This window comes from Capsicum annuum, chromosome 3 (genome assembly GCF_002878395.1).
Source record: "Capsicum annuum cultivar UCD-10X-F1 chromosome 3, UCD10Xv1.1, whole genome shotgun sequence".
NCBI lineage: Eukaryota > Viridiplantae > Streptophyta > Magnoliopsida > Solanales > Solanaceae > Capsicum > Capsicum annuum.
This window is the reverse complement of record NC_061113.1, coordinates 230209572-230232442: the sequence shown is the minus strand read 5'-3', so window position 1 is coordinate 230232442 and position 22871 is coordinate 230209572. Positions and strand designations below refer to the sequence as shown.

General features: G+C 33.7%; 1 protein-coding gene across 2 annotated transcripts; it reads left to right on the top strand.

Moving 5' to 3' along the window:
- The first annotated feature begins 8448 nt into the window (after nucleotides 1–8448).
- Nucleotides 8449–18610, top strand: LOC107863126 (protein DEFECTIVE IN MERISTEM SILENCING 3). Of its 2 annotated transcripts, XM_016708922.2 has the most exons (9): nucleotides 8480–8663; nucleotides 11590–11695; nucleotides 12054–12185; nucleotides 12389–12503; nucleotides 12915–13140; nucleotides 14008–14199; nucleotides 14295–14615; nucleotides 15591–15813; nucleotides 18212–18610. In XM_016708922.2, the coding sequence occupies exons 3-9, from the start codon at nucleotides 12144–12146 to the stop codon at nucleotides 18254–18256; spliced, it is 1164 nt and encodes a 387-aa protein (XP_016564408.1). In that variant the 5' UTR covers nucleotides 8480–8663; nucleotides 11590–11695; nucleotides 12054–12143; the 3' UTR covers nucleotides 18257–18610. The 2 variants fall into 2 exon arrangements, with proteins under 2 accessions (XP_016564407.1, XP_016564408.1); XM_016708921.2 differs by lacking the exon at nucleotides 11590–11695 and having other exon boundaries at nucleotides 8449–8663.
- Nucleotides 18611–22871: the final 4261 nt, after the last annotated feature.

Sequence of the window (22871 nt, the reverse complement as noted above, 5' to 3'; positions counted from 1 at the left end):
TATTTCTTATGTAGCTTTATTTGAATGTTTGATTGTTCAAGTACCACTTCTGTACCTGTACCAGCTTGAGGAGCCAACATATTGATACTTGGAAATTGAGAATCTACATGATAACGAGGAGTTTCATGTGCTTTGTATCCACCCGGGAATTGTCATATGCTTTTTGATAGCAAACTAAATTAAATAATTATTATTTGAGCATTTTACTTAAATATCTTAACACTACTTGATTTAAAATTATACATGATATAGGAGAAAGTTGAAATATTTTAAATATAATTATAAGATTAACACTATGTTATTTTGATATGATTCACTATATTTCTGTGGCAAGTAATAACCTATTCACATCAATGATTCAGTTCCACAATAAGAATAGCTCAAATACAACTATAATAATTATTCAAGATTTTGAAAATTGATTTGTGCAAATGATAACCAACCATAAAAAAGTTCTAGCTTGACATCAATGAGAAATCAAGGTGGTGACAATAGACGGTCCCCACAGATGCTAAAGAGACTAAAGTAGTTGCAACACGAAAAGATTTGTTGGATATGCTTACCATAGGTTTGGAGTCACAAAGTAAGTACGTATTGTAACATGTGCCTTTGTGATTTTATTTTTGATTTATCAACTAAAATATAAATGCTTCCTATTTGATTTGTCATAGTTGCTCGGTGGGATGATGTGGAAGGTCCTTCCTTGAATAGTGTAGAAGTACAGAACGAAATTTGTCTCACCATCGGGTATACTGGGGATACGTGGTGGCTTTCTCTATGTATTGTAATACCTCGCAAAAATCATAGCTTAACTCAGTCCCTTAGAGCATGAAAAGAGGTCCCAGACTTAGAAATTTCAGCTAAGTATTTATACTTAGAATTATTTTAGCCTTTATAAGTTGGCGATCCTATTTTACGATCCCTACGATCTTAAAATATCAATTTTTAGGTTGATTCATGATCAGGAATGTCAGTAGGTGTTCTTGGATGAGTTTTAAATTTTTCGAACGTCGTCTGAGGCACGTTTAGGAGTCCAAAATAGTGGATCAATGCGATCTCGACGCGTCGCATCACCTATCGTGTCGATAGATCTGTTTTCCCAGCTCACAGTACAATTTCAGTGAACCAACGCGAACTTGATGCGGCGCATTAGTCATCGCGTCGATGGCATCGACGCGACCCATCGGCCTGCACGTCACTGGGCACGACATTTGCTCTTTAAATCCGCATCTAGAGGGGTAAATAAGTCATTTTACCCACTTCTATCAGCCCCAAAACATGAGATTAAACTACTCTAAAGAAAAAATCTCTCATTCTCTCTCAAATTTACTCAAGAACAAACCCAGGGCATTCAAATTTCAATATCAATCTTCAAGAATACACCATCAATCTTCACGAATTTAATTACCAAGGTATGTTAGGTGTTCATTCATGGGTTCCTTTCACCCATGAAGTCCAAGAAACCTTTTTAAAACTACAAGTTTATGATTTCATGATTTACATTTTGAAATTGGATTGTGTTCATATGTGAATTGATGTTTGGGGTTTAATTCCATGATTTATTACAAGTTTCATGAAAACTAGATAATTATGGATTGATTTATGTGATCTTCGTGTTGAACTCTTGAACCAAAAATTAAATGTAGTGGCCATGATATTATTAGACGTTTATTGTTATATGAAATAACCATGCTCCCCAAGTGTTTGTTAAAATGCTTATGTGAATTGACTAGTGAAAGCATGACATGTTATTATGTGATTCCATTCATGCACAAGTTCATGTATATCAAGTGTTTGACAAAATATCTAAATAAATACATTGTTAGTAAGCAAGTATTATTATGCTTTTAAGATTATGCTATGTTGTACTTTTCATGCTATCGAGTCCTGAGGGTATTCAATACCCAAAAATCTAGCTGTTAACCTAGAGATACTGTAATTACAAAATAGTCTCAGAAATATCACGATCAGTAGTATTCAGTCAGTACAGAACTCAGTGTATTCAGACAGACGTCAGAACTCAGTGAACTCAGTCCAGTCCAGTTCAGTCAGTTAACATGATTAGTAACAGTTTAGTCTAGCCTAGTACAGTTTAGAAATTAGTTCAGTGTCTATTCAGTTGGGAGTAGGATTCAAAACCAAGTAAACCCAAGGAGGGGACTCACCTGCCAGTAGAGGGTGTGATTCTTGGAAGCAGTCCTTGCATTCCAGAACTATATAGCCATCGTAGGTTGAGACATTAACCTAGTAGTTGAGGATTGATGAGGTGTCTTACCTGCCAGTTGAGAGTACCACCGTTCTCATTCAGAGCACCTGCCGGATGAAGATGACTCGTCAGCTTGTCTTTACCCGTGGCACGGTACTGACACCCTTCCAGCTGGGGTTACAGGTTGGACCCCAATTAGTTTAGATAGTGGCATGTTGGTTAGATGATTACCTCCCACAGTTTCAGTTTCAGTCTCAGTATAGAACTCAGTTTAGTTCTACAGAACCAAGACTGTCAGACATAGTCACCCAGCTTAGTATAGAACTCAGTTCAGTTCAACAGAATCGGGAATGTCAGAAATAGTCACTTAATTAACAGTAATACATTTATCAGTAAACTCAGATACCAGTCATTCAGTTATCAGAACTTAGTACCTAGTGTTAATATGATCTTAGTTATAGTATGTGTAGTTATGTGCATAGTATTGTACAATTAGCATTTACAACAGTTTCAGATATACATGTACTCTCATTCAGTTATATTCATGTTACTCAGTCAATTACTGTTCATGCATATGAACCCCTGCATTCAACCTTACCTCATGTAGCATACCAGTACATTTCATATACTGACTCATACTTTCTCTTTGAATTATGATATCTCATATCACAAGTTAGGACGCTCTGGTTCCTGACCGAGCTTAGCCAGATTCAGTTGGCAGTATCATATTACAGTGGTGAGTCCTCATCTATCGAGGATATGCTTATATTTTAGTATTTTAGTTTATCAGTATTTCAGTAGTCAGCTTTAGTTGGGGGCTTATCCCATCAACTCCACCTTCAGACAGTTTAGATAGAGGCTTTTCAGACTAGACCATTTCAGATAGATGTTCAGTTTTCAGTATTTATTTATCAGTACTTGATTTCAGTTTTGAACCTTATGGCAGATTCAGCCTAATTTCTGTATTATTTCAGTATTATTATTCAGTGATTGCAACAGGTATAAATCATGGGTTAGCTTGTGGTCCTTCGAGATTATGAGCATCATGTGGCGTCCGGGGTGCAGACTCGGGGTGTTACATGTATAATGGACATAATTATGTTTAAAGATCATACCACATGCTCTAAAAATGCTACATTTTCTTCACTTGGTGATTCTTTTTTCTTGCAGTAGATATTCTTTTAGGGGGTAAGTTTTGTATGCATCTTACCCTCTTTAGACCCCACTTGTGAAATTACACGGAGTATGTTGTTGTTTGTTGTTATGTTTCAAGTACAACTTTTGACATCCTACATATTTATTTTTAAGGATGAGGAATATGATAGAGGTAAGAGAGAGAAGATAAGGAGCTCCAAATTTAAATTCGGTGGATCAAATTTTTTTCAAGAAATTGTAAGACAAAAAAGACAAAGGTGCAGAAAACGAGGTTAGAGCGCTCTAGCTCAGCAAACCAGCCATTCATGATATGATATTGAATCTGAGAGGACATATTTTTAACTTGACCTATTGATATACTTGATCTGATGAGATGACAATGATTTGTATCCCTAGTTTGGTATTGGTTCAGATTTACCTTTGGCTGATAAGCTTATTTTAAGCCTACTATTTGAAGAGGCTTGAGCAAGTAATGTGTTTCTTTCCTTTGTATCTTTTTTCGTTGCCAGTGGTTCACCTCGATTTTGGATTTGTGAGGTCTTGGAAAGATCTAGCTGTTGGTTATCAAAAATATAACCAACACTAGCTGGTAGTGCTTTATGTTTTGTTTTCACTTAGTTATACATTCTTCTTAGCATAGTAACAAACTTTTTGATGCTTTGCCCAACGATTTGCTTTAGTCCTATTTTTATCAGCAACAAAATATGTTTATGCTTCAAACTATGTGTATATATACATATCAACTCTCCTTTATATGACCTTCCAGATGAACCTTTTACACTTGTGGACAACAGTCATATTTGAAGAAGTTGATGATCTGAGATAAGTTGACTATAGGTGCAACATAATCATCTCATCATGCTATTTAAGGCCACATTCGATAGGATTGCACTAGAAAATTGAAGGTTTAATTTACAAGAACTTCTTAGCATGTTTACCCACTCACTCAATCAAAGATTGATATTGAAATAGGTAGTAGATAGAAATTCTACATAGTATTATATGTACTGAACAGATCATGTTGTGTAATAAATAATGTTCTACCTTTTCTTTGATGATGATTATAGAATCTGTTAACTGTCTTTCCTTCCTCATTTATTTTTAAATTAATATGTTGGGCTCATGCTCAGCACGGGCCTTGCCCATCTTTTATATATATATATATATATATATATATATATATATATATATATATAGAGAGAGAGAGAGAGAGAGAGAGAATATTATACAAATGTATTTCGTTTATTTAAGAATATTTTGAATTTTGCATACCGGAGAAAGAAAGATTTGACATCAGTTTTGGGGATTATTTTTTACATCATCTTTAATTTGAAGATTGGAAATAATCTTTTAAATTAAGGTGAATTGAAAGTTAGTTGTCGCATTAGATTAGAAATTATAGTTATCTTTCCTGGTTTTCTAAAAATGATTATATATGTAAAACAAAAACTTTATTTTTTGTAATATTGAAAAAGTACTAGTATTATTTATATAGTTAAATCTTAAAGATGGTCTTTTCATGTAATTTTTCGATAACGAAGTCAACTCAGCCACTTTTACTAACCAAAATCAACCCAATTTCATTAAATGTCTATTTGAAAGTCACCGGTTAATTACCAGTGTAGTAATTACCAACCAAGTAAGTACATAGCTTAATAATTACGATGATCTATTTATTTCCCACGATGTAATTACACATATACTATTTGGTTGCATCAATGTAATTATATGGTTATATTAAATGTTTAAGTTAAAAATTATCAAAAGCTAAAATGTAATATTAGACAAATAAGAAAATTTACCAATGACATTAAATTAAATATTTAAGATATATATTATCTTTTGAAAATTTATTTATTAATAAACATATAATTTTTACTAATATTATAAAAAATAATTGATATTATATTTTTCAAACTAGTTTATGTGTACGTGTCTCGTGTGTGTACCACACTTTAATGAATTTATTTTTATAAAATTACTTAAATATAAAAATCATGATTGTCCTTAAAATGTTGATTGAACTTTTTGGTCTTCATCAAAAAACTTTATAATAGACAAAATGTTTAAGTACCCTCATACATTTAATACAATATAGATATTGTTTGAGAGTACACACATGTTTGTAGAATCTGCTCCATTTTTGAACTCGCGTGATTCAATTTCCATCTCTTTATAAAGTACAATGCAAATATATTCTTATGGTTCGATGTCTTCTTTAAGACGATCGATTAACGATTGATAATCTATAAAATTTCTCAAATTTGTCTTGGTTCCATCCTAAAGTGTATAATTTGACCCGCAGATTTCATGCCACTTTAATCTCCTCTTCTTGGTCAAACATATGGTACATTTTTTTCACCGCTTCAAATATTGCCATGCTCTTGTGCACTTTACCCATAACTCAAAATTTTAATTTAGAACATGAATCGAGAGAAACAATAAAAATAATGTCTTATAAAAAAATTATAATATTTAATATAATTTGATCAAGTGACCTACATATTGATATCAAAACTCTTTGACAACTATATTATAGATGTTATTTTATTATTTGTAGGAAAAGATAATCTCAATTTATAGACATCTTAAGACCAAGAGATGAAAAGACATTATAGTACACTCTTCATATTTTTTGTTTAAGATCATAATTTTTATTTTTGTTTTACTTTTGTCAATTTTTTTTTTCAAAAGTGTTTATTTGAAAACGGTAGGATATTTTTTCAAACTTATTAGAGAAAATATTTAAGCTCAAAATTTTAAAATTTGACCTGCCGCAACCCACAAACATAAATTACTTTGAGCAAATGATATATCGAAAGAACCGAAACATCAAGAGAAGTTATTACTTAAATTTTGAGAGTGTTTAGATAAAATTTGAGTTGCTCAAAATTTAAAAAATAAAAATCAGCTCATATGTCTATACTAGTTCCGAGAAGTCCGTGCAAAGCACAAGTCCAACATCTATTGTAAATTAATATTATAAATAACCATATCAAATATAACATCTTTTGAGTTTTAAAATTTAAATAAATTTATTTTTCAAAGCAATTTTTGAATATATTCTTAAAATATTTTAAGTTATCAATTATTGTAATTTATTATTAAAATATATAATTTTATTTTAAAATTTGATTCACGATCAAAATTAAACTCTACAAATGTATAAATTAGTAAAGAGTGCGAATAAACAAAATTCAATAGGCTTATATTACTATTTTTCAGATAACACGGGCTTGGTATATGCTATTTTTTGTCTCAATTTATGCGACACAAATAAAATTTAGATAATCAATCATATTTTTAATATATTTTTAGATATTTTAAGTTGGTAACTATTGTAATTTATAGTATTTTATATTTAGTTTTCAGATAATATGCATTACTCTCTCTGTTCAAACTCTTGTGTTTTGATAGTGAATTATATATAAATTTAAGTTTTTAATTATTATGATTTTATAATACATCTCTTCTATTTCAATTCAAGTGACATTGATATAATTTCGAGAGTCAATCAAATATTTTATACCTTTTAATTTTTTAAGTTGTTAATTATTGTGATTTATAGTACCTTTTACATATTTTTTTCAAATATATAATAGATTTTTTTTTAGATATTTTAAGCAGTTAACTATTGTAATTTATAATACTTTTTATGTAGTATTCAAGTAATGTATATTACTCTCCTTGTAAAAACTTTTGTGGCTTTAATAGTCAATTATATTTTTAAAAAATACTTTAAGTTTTAAATTATTGTGATTTATAATTCTTTTTCTTCTATTCCAATTTAAGTGAATAATGTTTAGATGAACATAATAATTACTTATAGGTGATATAGTAAAGTCACAATTGAAGTAACAAAACAGACATATCTTAATGACTCATAACAACTAATTAGAAGTGATATAACAAATTACTATAAAAATACTTGTGATTCTTTTTAAGTGGGCCTCATATAAGACGTTGAGCTAATTTAAAACATCAAGAGTTAACTTATCGTTTTATATTTATTTTACCTTTTTATTAAATATTATTATTTTTTAATACTTAGATGACTTATAATAATTAATTAGGGGTGATATTTAATAAAGTTACGGTTGAAGTAGCTGGAGCAGACATGTCATAAATGTCTATTTTATTTTTTATGAAATATTATTAATTTTTTAATATATAAATAACTTATAATAATTAATTAGAGATGATATAGTAAAATTACGGAGCAAACAATTGATGAAGCAGGGGAAGCTGACATGTTGACGGTCAGCTACCTGCGTTTCTTTCATTTGCCACTTATTAGATACTAGATATTGAAGGCCCGTGCTAGCACGAGCCCAATATAAATTATTTTTTTCTTAATTTATGTGTCACAAATAAAATTTAGATAGTCAATCATATTTTTAATATATTTTTAAATATTGTATGCCTTTAACTGTTGTAATTTTTAATATTTTTTTATGTAATTTTTAAATAATATACGTCACTCTTTTTGTCGAAACTTTTGTGACACTGATATCAATTATATTTTAAAAATAATTTAAATTTTAAATTATTGTGATTTATCATATTTTTCTTCTATTCTACTAATTAGAGGTAGCATAGTAAAATTATTATAAAAAATACTTGTGAAATTTTTTAAAATGAGTTAACATAAGACGGTAAGTTAATTTAAAATATCAAGAGTTAATTTATCATTTTATGTCTATTTTATTTTTTTAATTAAATATTATTAGTTTTTTAATATTTAGATGACGTATAATAATTAATGATGAGTGAAATAGTAAAATCAAAGTTGAAGCAGCTGAACCAATCATATCATAAATGTATGTTTTATTTTATTTTATTTATTAAATATTTTTAATTTTTTAATATATAAATAATAGACATATTGATCATGAGCAGCTTCTGTTTCTTTCCCACTTATTATAGAGGATAATAATAATTAGATATATCTCTATATTCATGTATGATTAGGACAAAAGTAAAAATAAATAAATAATTATATTTTAATCCCTTTATCCAACATTGTACTTTATAGTATTAACTTGAAATATTATATAGTACTTATTAAGAAACAGTAAATAAAAGAAATTGAAAATAAGGTACAGGTGTAAAGTGTGAGTGAAATTTAGGCATGAAATGTAAGTGCAAAAACGCATTTTTACGCACCCTACTATATTTCCTTTGCTGTCAGAACAGAAGTAGTCGCTAATTGTTGGACTGCGTCACTCTCAGTCTCCTCGCTATCTCCGGCGAACCAATTATGGACGGCGGCCATCGGAGAATGTCTATTGACAATGACAAGGTACTGCTTCTCTCTTTTACCTTCCATTTTCACTGAATTAATGGAATTTTGAAACACGCTCATCCTGTCAATAGAGTTTCTCATTGAGACATATAAACACTTAATTAATGTTAATGTGCACCGATAAATTCGCCATGCATGTGATCTGATACTATTCTATACTCAATTTCGATGCTCGTTTGGCTGCTAGTTTGTGGTGTCAGGGGATCTAGGGTTCTAGTTGTTAGAAATTTTTATACGACATCCATCATGATCAAGTCGGAAAGAGGATGTTAGGATCTAGTGGAAATGGGAATTACAAAGCAAGAGTTGGAACAGTGAAATGCTTTTCCCTTAAAGGAGGTTGAGCTTTGGAGAAAGTCTCATAAAATTAACCAGTTCCTTTCTCGCCCCGTATATCAAAGCTACTTAAATCCTTAGCTTCCATTTACTTTTAGAGCCAGAGTTTTGTTTCTTTTCCTTCACTAAAAGTTCAATTGAAGAGGGTGTGGGAAGACTCCAGAAGAAGTAAAGCTGAATACTTCACTAAGACAGTAAATCTGAATATGACGGGATGTAGTGTCTTCAAGCATTCTGGTTGACTGTAGGGAAATACTGGAACTCTTGATGTTTTGAAGACACAGCAAACTCCATACAGAGAAGAGTTTGTAAGCGAAGCAGAATCAACACTTAGCCTCTTTGAATCCCTACAAGATTAGAACAGGATTCTTCTTTTGGTTTTTGCATTCCTGTACATTTTTTTCAGCACTAGCTTAGTGCTGTTATTATAATAAAATTACATTTTCTATAGAAAAGAATATGTAAATGAATTATACTATGAAAGAAGAAACATTTCACACGGTTGGCCAATCAGACCTACATCCACAAGTAGAGAGGAGTAATTCACTATTTCAATGATGGGTACAAAGAGTAAAGAAGAGATCTCTCTAATAGTCTTAGACTCTCAGTAAGCATTAGAAGATAGAATAACCTCACATAATACAGTCAACAAAATGCTCGCAAAGAGGTTTATTCACCTTTTCTTAAGAGACATGGCCTAACATGGCTTATTTATTTTTTTGGAACTAGTAACATCTGTATTAGGTAGTACTGGAAAAAACCATATTTACGAATAAAAGGGAGTATAATCTTCCCCAGAGCTAAACCTACTCTTGATGGACCCTAAAACATCTACAATTGACTCAGTCTCATTGGTGTAGACATTTGTACACCAAAAACAGAACAACAAAATACATTTACGTTTGACCTCCTGTAAGTTGTTGCTCCTATTCCAAAACATCTCTCATTCCTCCCTCTCCATGTAGTCCACCACAGGCTGGAATCATCTTCCATCTGCTTCTGTTTCTAGCTCGCAGTCCAGCCTCCTCCCAACTCAACAAAGTCTCATCAACCTTACTAGGCATAGTCCAGGAAATGCCTTTGAGTTAGGAAAAATCTGCCACAGTTGACCAGTGAATCTGCAATGTAGGCTGAGAGTAAGAAAAATCTGCCACAGTTGACCAGTGAATCTGCAATGTAGGAAGAGATGTACTCAGAACCAAATGAAAGCAAAAGGAGAGAAGCCATACTCTATAAAGTGTTAAGGAAAATCTTCTTTAGGTGCTGCACACTGTTGCCGCTGAAGATGAAGAGCTGTATTTGTATAACCCAGATTGTAATTATAGCATTTTGTTCATCTGGTATCTTCTCTGTTGACCCTACTGATTTATTTTTGGTCGTGTTGTATTTTGTTTCCTGTTAGTCCTGCTATTTAGAATCTATTGCTTCTTTGTTCTTGTCGTTCTGTTATTAGCTGCTGTTGCATATATCTTGTTGTTCTGCTTTTTGTCGTCTTGATTTTGTTTTGATTGTTGCTGGTTTTCTTGTGGCAGCTTTTCTTGGTTCTTCCTTATATTCTCCTCCTTGCCACTTTATTCCCCTCCTGTCTGATACTTTGTCCATCTGGTTTTCGTTCGATATATTGAGCATTTAATGGTACTAATACCACACATCAATCAATTACCAGTTGGATTAGTATGTTACAGAAAGAAAAGGTGTTTCCCATTGTTAGTGATCTGTGTTTTACATAAAATCAACTGATTTTCCTCCTGTTGTGTTAATTGGTCTCCGTTGTGTTTACTGTTAATACTTCCTTGCACCTGCAAAATGAAACAAACTGTTGATCAACAGAATACCCGTGCTCTCTTCCTTAAGGATTTGAACATATAGATTTCAAATTCTTCAAAATCTTTTCCTCTAACTCCATCATCTGCATGGTCTTCTTCCAAATAGGGCAACTGTAATTTGTCATTGTTGGGTGAATTAAAGGGACTTTCTACTGGAAGGTACAGGTTGTCAGTTTCCTCTCTTTTTCCTTGGTTGTTTAGTGAATTGAGGGGACTTTTCTATTCAAATGAAGACGCCCATTCTGTCAATTCTAGTTTCTAGATGTGACATAAAACACTTAATTAATCACCGATAATGTTGAATTGCATGTGCTCTGATACAATTCTTAGTCAATTTCAATGCTCCTTTTGGCTGATAGCTTGAGGTACCAGGGAGTCTAGGGTTCTATTTAGAGATCATGTAGGAAGAAGGTGTTAGGATTTAGTGGAAATGGGAATTTTACAAAGCAGGAGTGAGCTGGCGGGTGAGGTGAAACCTTGAAATGGTTTTCTTTAAAGTTTGAGCTTTGGATAAGTCTCTCATAAAAACCTACCCTTCCTTTCTCGCCCGGTTTATCGAACCTCAAGCTACTACAATAGTTAGCTTCCCTTTTATAATCTATTCACAGAGATAACTATTTACTCCCTGTTATATTTTATTTTGTTTTGTTAATCCATTTAACTGATTGCACCTTGGATATGGGAGAGTCATCTTCTTCGCAAGATATGCTATGATTGTTAGGTTGTCTAAGGGTTCAGCTGACTTGCCTGGATGTTACTAGGTAGGATCTTTGTGACAGATGTTGGTCTGCTGGTCTTCATCGGCATGCCAATTGAACTGTGGAGAACCTGAGAGTCCTACTATTATTGACCTGATGCTGGAGAAATGTACAATAAGCAACTTTACAAGGAAGTCCTACTATTATTTCATGTTTCACTTTATATATGTTGCCATGCTCTTCAAACATATTGAGAATGCATTTGTGAGTAGATTTTTCTTTCTGGCATCCTGTTGTGGAAATCTGAATGTTCAACTTTCAGTATGTATTTTTAGAAGAAAATTATACTTTACGTTTCTCCTAAATGAAACAAAGATTAAAAAAAGGCAAGTATGATTTGTGCGATGCTACTACTTGTTAAACTGGAGATGTGGTGGGCACTCTTGAACCTTATAATTCACTTGTTGAATCCTTTCTTAATAAGCAACTCTAACAAACTGATATTTGCTTTTACATTCCTTTTGCAGCTACCCATCAGTCCTAAGCCACTGATTGTGCATGATCCATCTCTTAATCAAGGAGGTCAGGTTAATTCCCCTGTTTTTGCTGGCAATCCGATGCAAAATGGAACTGCTGAGGCAGTTATCTGCAATTCCAAGGTTGTTAATAACTTAATATTATGAAAGATATTTGCATTGTTTATTTTATTTTATCATTCATGGATGCAATATGCACAATGTACTTGATAATAGGGATAGATATATCTATGTACATCCATTATTTTTGAGATGATAATGCACATGATAATATATTGTGAAGTAGATTGGTCAATATTCATGACTATATACTTTAATTACTGTAGAAACTTGAGGATGCGATGCAGGAGATTGGTTTAAAAATTAAACATCATGAAGATAATATCAAATTCTTAAAGGCTCAGAAGAACAGGTTGGACGATTCAATTTTGGATATACGAGGTATCATTTCCTTCGTTTCAAGTTAACTAGGCTTGCTGTAAAATCATGTGCAAAATTTTAAAAGGCTACTCTTGTCATTTTGTTCTTTCAGTATCCTAGAATATAATGCTTTTACTGTCTTTTTGGGAAGGAAACAATCAAGGATGGTAAGATTTTTCATATCAAGGGATGTCTTTAAAGATGGATTTCATGATTACCTGACTCCTGTAGCGCAAAATATCAACCATCAGCTTGTTTGAGTGAGCTGACAGAGGCCTAATATATTATTCATGGGTTTAATGTTGTGTATTGCCTATTTTAAAGTATTCCATGTAGACTATAGCATTCAGTGTAATTTTTTTCTTTCCCTTTTTGCATATGCCTTTTCACTGTTTCTCAATTTTAATTCCTTGTGTTTGTGGGGTATTGTAGTTGCTCTTGGCAAGATTCATTCCGCAACTGGAACTGGTTCTGAAAATCAGGAATCTTCCAATGGACGGAATGAGGAAGAGACCATTGAAAAAATCTTAAGATATAATAACTCTGCAGCTGGCATCTGTTGCAAGCTGAAAGCTCAGACTACTCCTCATCCATTGATGAAGGACTTGATGGGAGTTGTTGCTTTGCTTGGGAAGGTTGACGACAATAATCTCAGCAGGTTAGTTTCGCATAACATCCAGTAATTGCTCGCGATCTCTGTAGAAAAAAAGAAAAGAAAAAAAATCCGCTCTAGGAGTCCACTTTCTATGCTAGTTCTCCTTAGCCGTGTTCAAGAAATTATAGCACTTGTTCCCTCTGTCCCAATCAAGATGATAACATGTAGCTGCGTGAAGGTGAAAACTTAAGACAAAAAGTCTTGATATGTTCTGGACTTCTGGTCTTTGAATTTGTCAAAGGTATACTATAGTATCGAAGTTCATATTCTTGGAGATTGAACTTTATCCTCCAGGGAAAAGAGTCAAGTGAATTAAAACAGACGAAAATGGAAGTTAGGCTATGTAAATGATATTGAGGAATTAGCGTTTCTTCCATGTCTCTTCATTGGGTCTTTTGTATCCAAAAATATTTCTGTCTCCACTCTCCAGAAATTTTAGATGTGTTTGCATTAGTTCTTTTCTGATTAATTAGATGTGTTTGTATAATAATAACAAGACAATAGTAATCATAAATATTGATGATGATATTATTATTATTACTATTATTTACATATTTATTATACTTTTTATCCTTTACTTTGTACCAATTGACCTTGGAATAACCCCTTGTGCAGAAAACTGCCTAAAGTTGATATGATGAAGTTAAATAAGATACACCTTTTTGTTTCTGCCGGCTATAAAAAGACGGTTCAAGATTTTGTTTGGATTTAGGAGTAGGGGTTGGTGAAAGAGGACTATTTTTTTTTAAAAAAGGAAGTTCACTGTACTTATCAAAAAAAACAAAAAGTTGGAAGGTCGTTCTACTTTTTTTTAAAATGGAAGTTCTCTGTGTTATGATTGACATTTGTACCTTAATCTCTGAAATCCAGGATTCTCTCAGATTATCTTGGGCTAGAAACCATGTTAGCAGTTGTTTGCAAGACGAATGATGGAGTTAAAGCACTGGAAATATATGATAAGGAAGGTTCCATAAATAAAAGTTCCGGTCTTCATGGACTTGGAGCGTCAATTGCGAGACCTTTGGATGACCGATTTGTTGTAATCTGTCTTGGGAATTTAAGGTTTGAGGTTATCAAGATCTCTTCTTGCAAATGATGCTCATATTCTTTAACACTTCTTCACTCTCTTTTCTTTTTCCTTTTTTTAATCATTTTAGTCCATATGCTGGTGAATTTATTGTTGATGACCCTCAGAGGAGGCTTGCTATAAAGAAGCCAAGATATCTCAATGAGGAAACACCTCCTGGTTTTCTTGGTTTTGCAGTCAATATGATCAATATTGACCCTGCTAATTTATATTGTGTTACAAGCACTGGTCATGGCCTGAGGGAGACCCTCTTCTATAGCCTCTTTTCAAGGTTGCAAGTATACAAAACAAGGGCAGACATGCTGCAGGCTCTACCTCTTTTAACTGATGGAGCCGTATCTTTGGACGGTGGGATAATAAAAAGTGGTGGTGTATCTGTCCTAGGCGAGAGGTAAAGAGGCTTGTCTTTAATGGCGTTGTATTTCATTCATATATTTTTCTCCTTTCATAGTTCAACTTGTTTGTGAAGACACCCTAAAGAATTAATTGCCTATTAACTTGTTCCATTTTGAGTATCTTGAACTATAACTTTGCGCCTTAACTGGAAAGCTGATGGTCTCTTGTGACCATGTTGCTTGACCTTTGTGGAATTCAAACTTCCACGAAATTCCTCAATCTGTATAGAATGTATAGAAATTCCTCAATCTGTATAGAAGTGTGGTATCTCGTGACTTGAGCCGGGGGTCTATCGGAAACAGCCTTTTTACTTCTTTAGAGGTAGAGGTATGGACTGCGTACATCTTACCCCCCCAGACCCCACTAAGTGGGAATACACTGGGTTTGTTGTTGTTGTTGTTGTATAGAATGTATGAAATCATGTCCTTCCATTCCTTCCACTACATTTAAAAGCAAATCTTCTGCAGGTAGCCTTTGTTAGATTTGTTTGTATTGCATAATTAATGAATCATTATCCTAAAAGGGGAAAAAAAGAAGAAATGAGAAGTTAATCAGGAAAAATAATCTATGATATAATTTCTGGCGAGGAGTTTTCAGAATTTATCATGTTTTTAGCCTGAGTGCCTTCTGTCAATTATTTGTATCTTAATCTCACTGTCTCTTACGGGCTCTTTTTAATCCTATGCTTATATATCAGATGTATTTGAGTTCATTTGTAAATATTAGAGTTTTAAAATATGTAAATACTAGATGTATTTGAATTTGCAGCATGCTTTATTTTCCTTGTTGGTTGCTCCAGTGAATCATTATCCTCTCTACCTTCCCAAGGTAGGGGTAAGGCTGCGTACACACCACTCTCCTCGGACCCCACTCATGGCATTACACTGGGTATGTTATAATTGTTTGTTTCTTTCTATTGTATCACTGATTCGTTTGGTTTCTTTCTTTCTTGTGTACATTTTGTATAAAGGGAAGTAGAGATCAAATTTCCAATGAGTGCTGGAAGGTTGAATCTACCTGAAAACTATTTTGACACTGAGAGCCGGATGAAGGAGCTGAAGTGGAAAAGGGCAAGATTTGTGGAAGATTTGCAGAGAGAACAAGCATTGCTGGACCATTGCAAGTTCAACTTTGAAATAAAGAAACAAGAGTTTGTCAAATTTCTTGCACATAGCTCATCCTATGTTACCGCGGTAATTACTTGACTCTGTCTAGTTAGGCTATGGATGCTAGTTAATGGTTTTTTTCCTGATAGTTTGTATTGTTGATGCCAACAATATATAACAATCTAGTCATCTCTCAGTTGGTTTAGGTAAAAGTTTGAGCATTTTTAGCTTGATCCTCGTTGTACTTACATCATGTTTTAATTGATTAACGATGTCATTTGATAATTCCAGACTATATTTACAATTATCATGCTATCAGAAAACTCTGCAGGGAAAGACGTGCCATTTTTTCCTTGGGAACTTTTAAGCTTGTGCTTGCTTTAGTATGCCAGTTATAGATGTCCTCTTTTAGCAGTCTAAACATGTAGAGATATAGGAAAGTGAGATGCTAAAACATTGGTAATTTTGGCTACAGTAATTTCATGAGGAAGGGACAAAATGGATTCTTTTAGGATGCAGTAAAGTATCATTTTTCAAATGAAGATGTTCATATTCTAGCCTCATTATCGATGAGAGAGAAAACATTTGCTTCAAGTTTGATCAAGAATTCTTAAATAAGTAAAGTTTTGGCAACTACATATTTGCTTCTTTCTATTTGGATTCCTCAAGTGGCAATATCTGAAATTGTGGACATTGTTAGGCAAGACAAATGAGGGGCTTGGGAAGGATCTTCTGCAGAACTTGCTGTAAAGGCCTAGTTTATGTAAAATTCTGCTGAAGTAATTTGTTACAAAGGGAGTCATGGATAAATAAGAAATTTAGTAGTTCGGTATTAAATAGTCATTTTGTTGCAATGTTTTCACCATCATGTTAAATCTCCCAGTGAGAAAATATATTAAAGAAATGAGTGGAATATATGTTGAGGGTACTAAAGGAAGACTAGTAGTAGATTAAGGATGCAATTTAGGAAGATCTGGAGAACAGGTCGCTTGTGTATCTTCTAGTCTGTCTGTAAAAAAGAAATTGGAGTCTCTTCGAATGAAGAGCATAGTGGTAGTATATAGTATAAAAACGTACATGTTTGTGAAATGTAGCTTTTTATAGTAAAACGCAAATGCTGAATCTGTAGAATCTATTGGGGAATCCCCATCCACACTCGAATTGGCTAAATCTAGTAAAGTGGTCTTGTTCCTATGCGGGAAAATTATCTTTTTAAAAGTCATCTCGGCGAAAGAGGATTGAAAACCATAAGGCGAGCACCAAAATGCTAGCACAATCTGCTCTCTCAGACACGCATGATAAGGGGATGTGGGGGCAACCAGGCCACTACTTTTATCAGATATGGGTCTGGGAGACCCCCAGAGCCCACACTAGAACCCAATTCTTAGGAGGCTAAGGTCCAGGGGCTATTGCGGGAAGTAAGCATCACAGTAATACAGAAAGTTATCTGAAATTCCTAGCAAGGACTTTGGATGTTATTCATCCCTAGCCATGGATTCTTTTCGAAGACTTCTAAAATTTTCTATCGAAATCTTGTAACTAAAAGAAGAAAAGCTCCAGTAGGAGCAAAAGTCTGTTCTGGGAGAATTTGCCTCCTCTTGACCTTGAGGCCGTTGCAAATATGATGCAACAGATCCGGAACCACATTCGCGGTTTGGAAGAGAGGAAGGAGGCCCTCCTCCAGGAACAAAGAGAACTAACTGAGAGTATCGCCCACATAGCTTCGAATTCCCAGAGAGAATAGAATAGAAGAGTCCGTCCACTCTTGTTTGCTTTAGAAGGTTTAAATAAGTGTAGGAGCAAAGTAATGTGTTTTAATTTAGGGCGTTCTTTGTCCTTTTTAGTGGAGTTCTACGCTGATGCCTATGGGAGATAGACTCCTATCTATGCTAACTATCTTTGTTTAGTTTTATTTATTATGTTTGCATGTATGGTAAAAATCTTAGTTGAATATGTTGACTACTTATGCTAATATAATAATAAAGACAATATGCGTATAAATGTGCTGAAATGTTGTTCTTTCCTTTTCTTTTCTTTCTATAGTGGAGATAGTCACATGTAATGATAGACATATTATTAAGGACTCAGCTTTTGCTTCCTTATCCTTGCTAACTAGAATGGACCTTCATGAATTGAGTATCTTAACCCCCCCCCCCCCCCCCCCCCCCCCCCCCCCCCACACACACATTCAAACATGTAAATGATTCGACTCTGATGGACCTTATTGTTGTAAGCTCTTTGGCATAAAATGCAAGATGATTTTTACTCTTTATAGGATCCATTGCATAGTGGTAAGAAAGGTGCTTGATACTCTACATACATATTTCTCTCACTGCTATTTTTTCTGTAAATAAGGTTATACATCCTTATAAAATGAAAAAGGATGTCAGGTATACTTCTCTTTTGACATGATGTATTATTTACTTCTAGTACCTTGTGAAGTTTTGTTCTCAGTGTATGTGACCTATTGTCACCTTGTATGCAGCCTCTGTCTCCGGCAGTTGGGGAGCGGTCAACCCCGATATCATGATTGCGTGGGAAATTTGAGACCATTTCTACATTAGACAGATGGAAGCTTTATCAGTTGATTATATTCTGGACAATGGCCTCTTGGATAATATGTGCAGTTTAACGTCATCCTTGGTTGGGTCAATTTCAGATTTGGGTGCAGTCTAATACCATTCTGATTCTTGTTTAGGTCAATTTTCATAGATGAGTGTTAGTTCATTCATTCTCGTCTCCCATCTTGTAGGTACAGAAAATGTTCTATCAATGTACATCATAGTGTTAGTTGTTGCATTTTCACATGATTGCAACTAGCGCACCCCAACTATTGATTATTGCTATCTAGTTACAATTAGCAAGCTGTCTATGCTTTTATTGATTTGAACTCGTATTATAAATTACGTTTACTTCTTTTAGAGAAAGCACATCAAGTCACCACTAAAGTTGTCCCGTATTTGCAAGTAGATGCTTAGGCCGTTTGGTTACTGGTTAGAGTTATGCTAGCAACGCTGATATTAGTTGTGCTGTATTTACTTATGCATAAATTGTTTATTTGGATGTTAGATTTGTCATATTTAAACGCCCCACTTGTCGACCCATGAATTTATATTGATGAATGATTAAAATTGTTAATGTAAATATTTTGAATAATTTGCTAGCGTTTGGTGATTTATGTAGAATCAAGGAGTAAAATTGAAACAGATCTGTTAAAAGAAACTACTAACCTCAAAGAAAGAGAAAATCAAAGTGTCTAAAAAGAAGAAAGGAAAAAAAAAGGAGAATCAAAATTTAAAGTTCAGAAATTACTAACCAACATAGTATAATTTCTGCGACCTTTTATTCATGAATAACTTGTGTGTTATACAACAACCAAACGGCTCCTTAAAGTTTGCAAGGATTCTATTACCCTTACTCTAATTCAATATGGATTTATTACCCCACTTCTAGCCCCCGTGGCGGATAGGGTGAAATACACTCTAATGGTGCATGAGATAAATTAAAAAAAATAATTATTTTTAAATTTATTTCAATATTTGTTCATTAAAGTACTTTTTTGATTTTATTTATTTTCTTTTACTTTTTCAATTCTTTTCTTTGTATTCATCTTCTTCAATAAGAAGAACTGCTTATCCCGTCTGAATCTTTGTCATTTTGTCCTCTTATTTGTTGCATTTTTATTTTTTCACATCATCCTGTTCCTCCGTTTTTCAATATTTTTTTTTCTGTAATTCATCATTACTAGGACTAAGAGAGGACATGATATCATATTTGTGATAGTGAATTAATTTTCTAAAATCTCATTTCTTTTCATGCGATAAGTGTGATGATGCTTTCCATTTGCATCCATGTTTGTCATCAATGTGCTTAAATTACATGGGGTCCCTTAAACTATTGTTAGTGATAGGAATTTTAAATTTCTTAGCCATTTTTGGAAGAGTCTTTGTGGTACACTTGTTACCAAACTTATGTTCTCCACTTCTTGTTATCCTCAAATGGATGGACAAATCGAAGTAGTCAATTAGACTCTTGAAAGCATGCTTAGATGTATGATTAGGGGAAGTCCAACTACTTGAAAAGACCGTTTACCTTTGATTTAATTTTTATATAATCGATCTTTTCACTCTTCTATTGGAATGTCCCCATTTTAAGCATGTTATGGCTTTAAGCCTTTGTTTTCATTAACCATGACTTCTTTGTCTAGTCATGTTGTTGTAAGCGTTGATGCTAAGAAAAATGCAAGGGAGATGATGAACATTTATTTCAAGGTAAAAGAAGCCATTGAAAGAGCAATTAAAAGGTGGTCATTTGAAAGAATCATGGGAGAAAAGAAGTAATCTTCAATTGGAAGATTGGGCATGGGCTTACTTCTGAAAGGAGAGATACCCACAAATTCGAAAAAGAATGCTAAGTCAAGAGGAGATAGATACTTCAAAGTACTCAAGTGGATCCATGACAACGCATACATGATTTGACTTGCCAAGTGAGTATAATGTGTATAATATTTCCAATGTTAGTGATCTATCTCCTTATGTTGTAGGTGAGTCCTTGAATTCGGGGATGAATCCTTTTCAAGAAAGGGAGGATGATACTATCATGAATTATCCTTTAAGATCGTTCACACATAACCCAACAAAAGATCTCTAAGACTTACAAGTGATATTCATGAAAAAAGAAAGCTTTGGAAGGAAGGAATACAATGTGTGGAAGGTCCATCAAAATGAAGAAGGGGGATGAAGAGACCATGTTTGCAAATGGTCATCTCATAAATTCAAGAATTCTCAAAAGAAGATAACCAAACAAAGCCCTTGTCTCATTAAAGGCAAAATTATAAAAGCTAGTATCTTCTTTATTTTCCTTAGTATAAATGGTAGTCTTTTCTCATTTTTTAAGACTTTAGCTTATATTGAATATTGAGATTATTATCAAATTTGCAGTTGCTAAATTAATGCTTAGTGAATTACCATTAGGATTAGTAAGTACTTAGTGGTGAACTATCTTAATTGTTAGTTAACTATCTTTTGCTTAATTATTCAAAGAAACATCTATTTGTGCATGTGTCCATTTGATTTTTCCTTTGTTGATTGAGTAGGACTAATTTCTTGGGTGTTAAAATTCATTGGGAGGTGAAAGCTTTAGCCCCTCGCTGGCCATAATTTCAATTCCTAGTTGCTAATTCACATAATCTTTTCTTTATTTTCTTTTCTTTGTCCTTTGATTCTTAGCACAAGTTATTAGACTCTCTCAACATTTTTTAGGGTACCGAACTTGAGGGGATATTATACTAAAGTTCATTATGTACAAATAATTACTAAGAGAGGTTTAGTAAATAACAGTTTTTTCATTAGTTAGTTAATAACCGTCTTTAGTTCAATAAGTTAGTTGGTGATTGATTAGGTAGTTAATCTATCATTGATTAACTCTAAGCTCTAAATAAAGAGTTAATTGTACACTTCTCTCTTTACAGCATCAATACTATTTTCTTATTTCTCTCCTTGATCATCTTTACTCTCTCCTTCTCCAAGAATGTTCAATGCAGATCATCAATGGTGATCTGATAAGTTTAGGGGTGATGAGTGGGAAAAGATCCTACAGGCCATAAAATATCATTTTCTTATTAATAGTGAAGCTAAGTATGGAGCTGTGATTGTAGGCTTGAAGTTAGCACTCAAGCTCAAAGCAGACAACATTGAATTCAAGAGTGATTCACATTCACATCTAGTAATACTTCAAGTAGTGGGCACATACAAGGCACAAGACAGCTGAATGTAGCCATACATTAACAAAGTCAAGTCATTATCAGCTCAGTTTCAGTGTGGAAAGCCACTAATCCTGAGAGAGGAAGACGCTGAGGTAGATTCTGTAGCTACCCTAGCCTCTGCATCCGGTGCTACCTAATTTTAAAAAAATACTATTTTTTCAAAAAAAATAAAAAAATCAAAGGTTTTTTATTTGTAATATGTTTATTAATGTAGAAATAAAGATGATAATTATAACTCTGTTGGTTCAAACTTCAAAACAGTACATAAATAAAATGTTTATGGTATATATAAATTAATAAGTAACTGAAAAATTGAAATAGAAAAGTAATTCTCACATTTTTAAAACAATGGGTTAGAGAGAGGGGGGCCTAGTTCTCTCTACCCCCTTTCTTGACCCTCTTATCTCCTTGACCAAATCGGCCACCTTATATGCAAGAACCATCTCCCCCTATGGCTCCCTCCACCCATATCAATGACACTTCCATGATAGATAATCAGATCTCCTATAACGATGCAGTCTCCAATCAACTACCTTCTGCTGACCTCTCCCCTCCCTTTGAATCAACTTGTCTGGAGAGAGAGGATAACCTTTTGGAGTGGGACATAGTTAACTTATCGATAAAGGACAAAAAAACACCTCTACGATCCTTGGAAATGTTCGGTAATCATCAAGCCTTTTCAGAAAAAATTCTCCCAGCAATATCTAAGAACTAAATTAAAAGTCAATCCGTCCACTATGTCTCATTGACTTGGGCTTCGATTTCTACATGGTAAAATTCAATGACCCAGAAACTCAAGTCAAGTCTTTACAAGGAGGACCATGGTTTATTACCGGACCCTTCATCTCCGTGAGTAAGTGGGAGCCCAATTTCTTCCCAAGTGTGACACAGATTGAATCCACAACAACTTGGGCCCGTCTTTCTCAACTCCCTATAGAGTTCTATGATGCCCAAGTTCTCCAAAGAGTGGGGTGGAAAATTGGGAAGTTAGTGAAGATCGATACCTGTACATCGGCAACTCTGAGGGGCAGATATGCCCGATTATGCGTCCAAATCCAACTGGAGATCCCTGTCATGGCCTCCATCAACATTAGCAGCCATCAACAGAAGATCATCTATAAGGGGGATGGGATTCTATGCACATCGTATGACAGGTTGGGTCATACAATTGCAAACTGTCATATACCAAAGAACCGGACAAACCAAACCGATTCAACTATACCATCATCACCGAAGAATGAGATAGAGTGGTAAACCGAGACCTTTGCCAAAAGAAAGAAGAAGAAACAACCCAGCAAGGAAGGCAAGATTATGGAGTCGATGACAGGTAAGTCTCCTATATCTTCTCCATCGCCCTTTCTTCCCATCAATGAAAACCTTG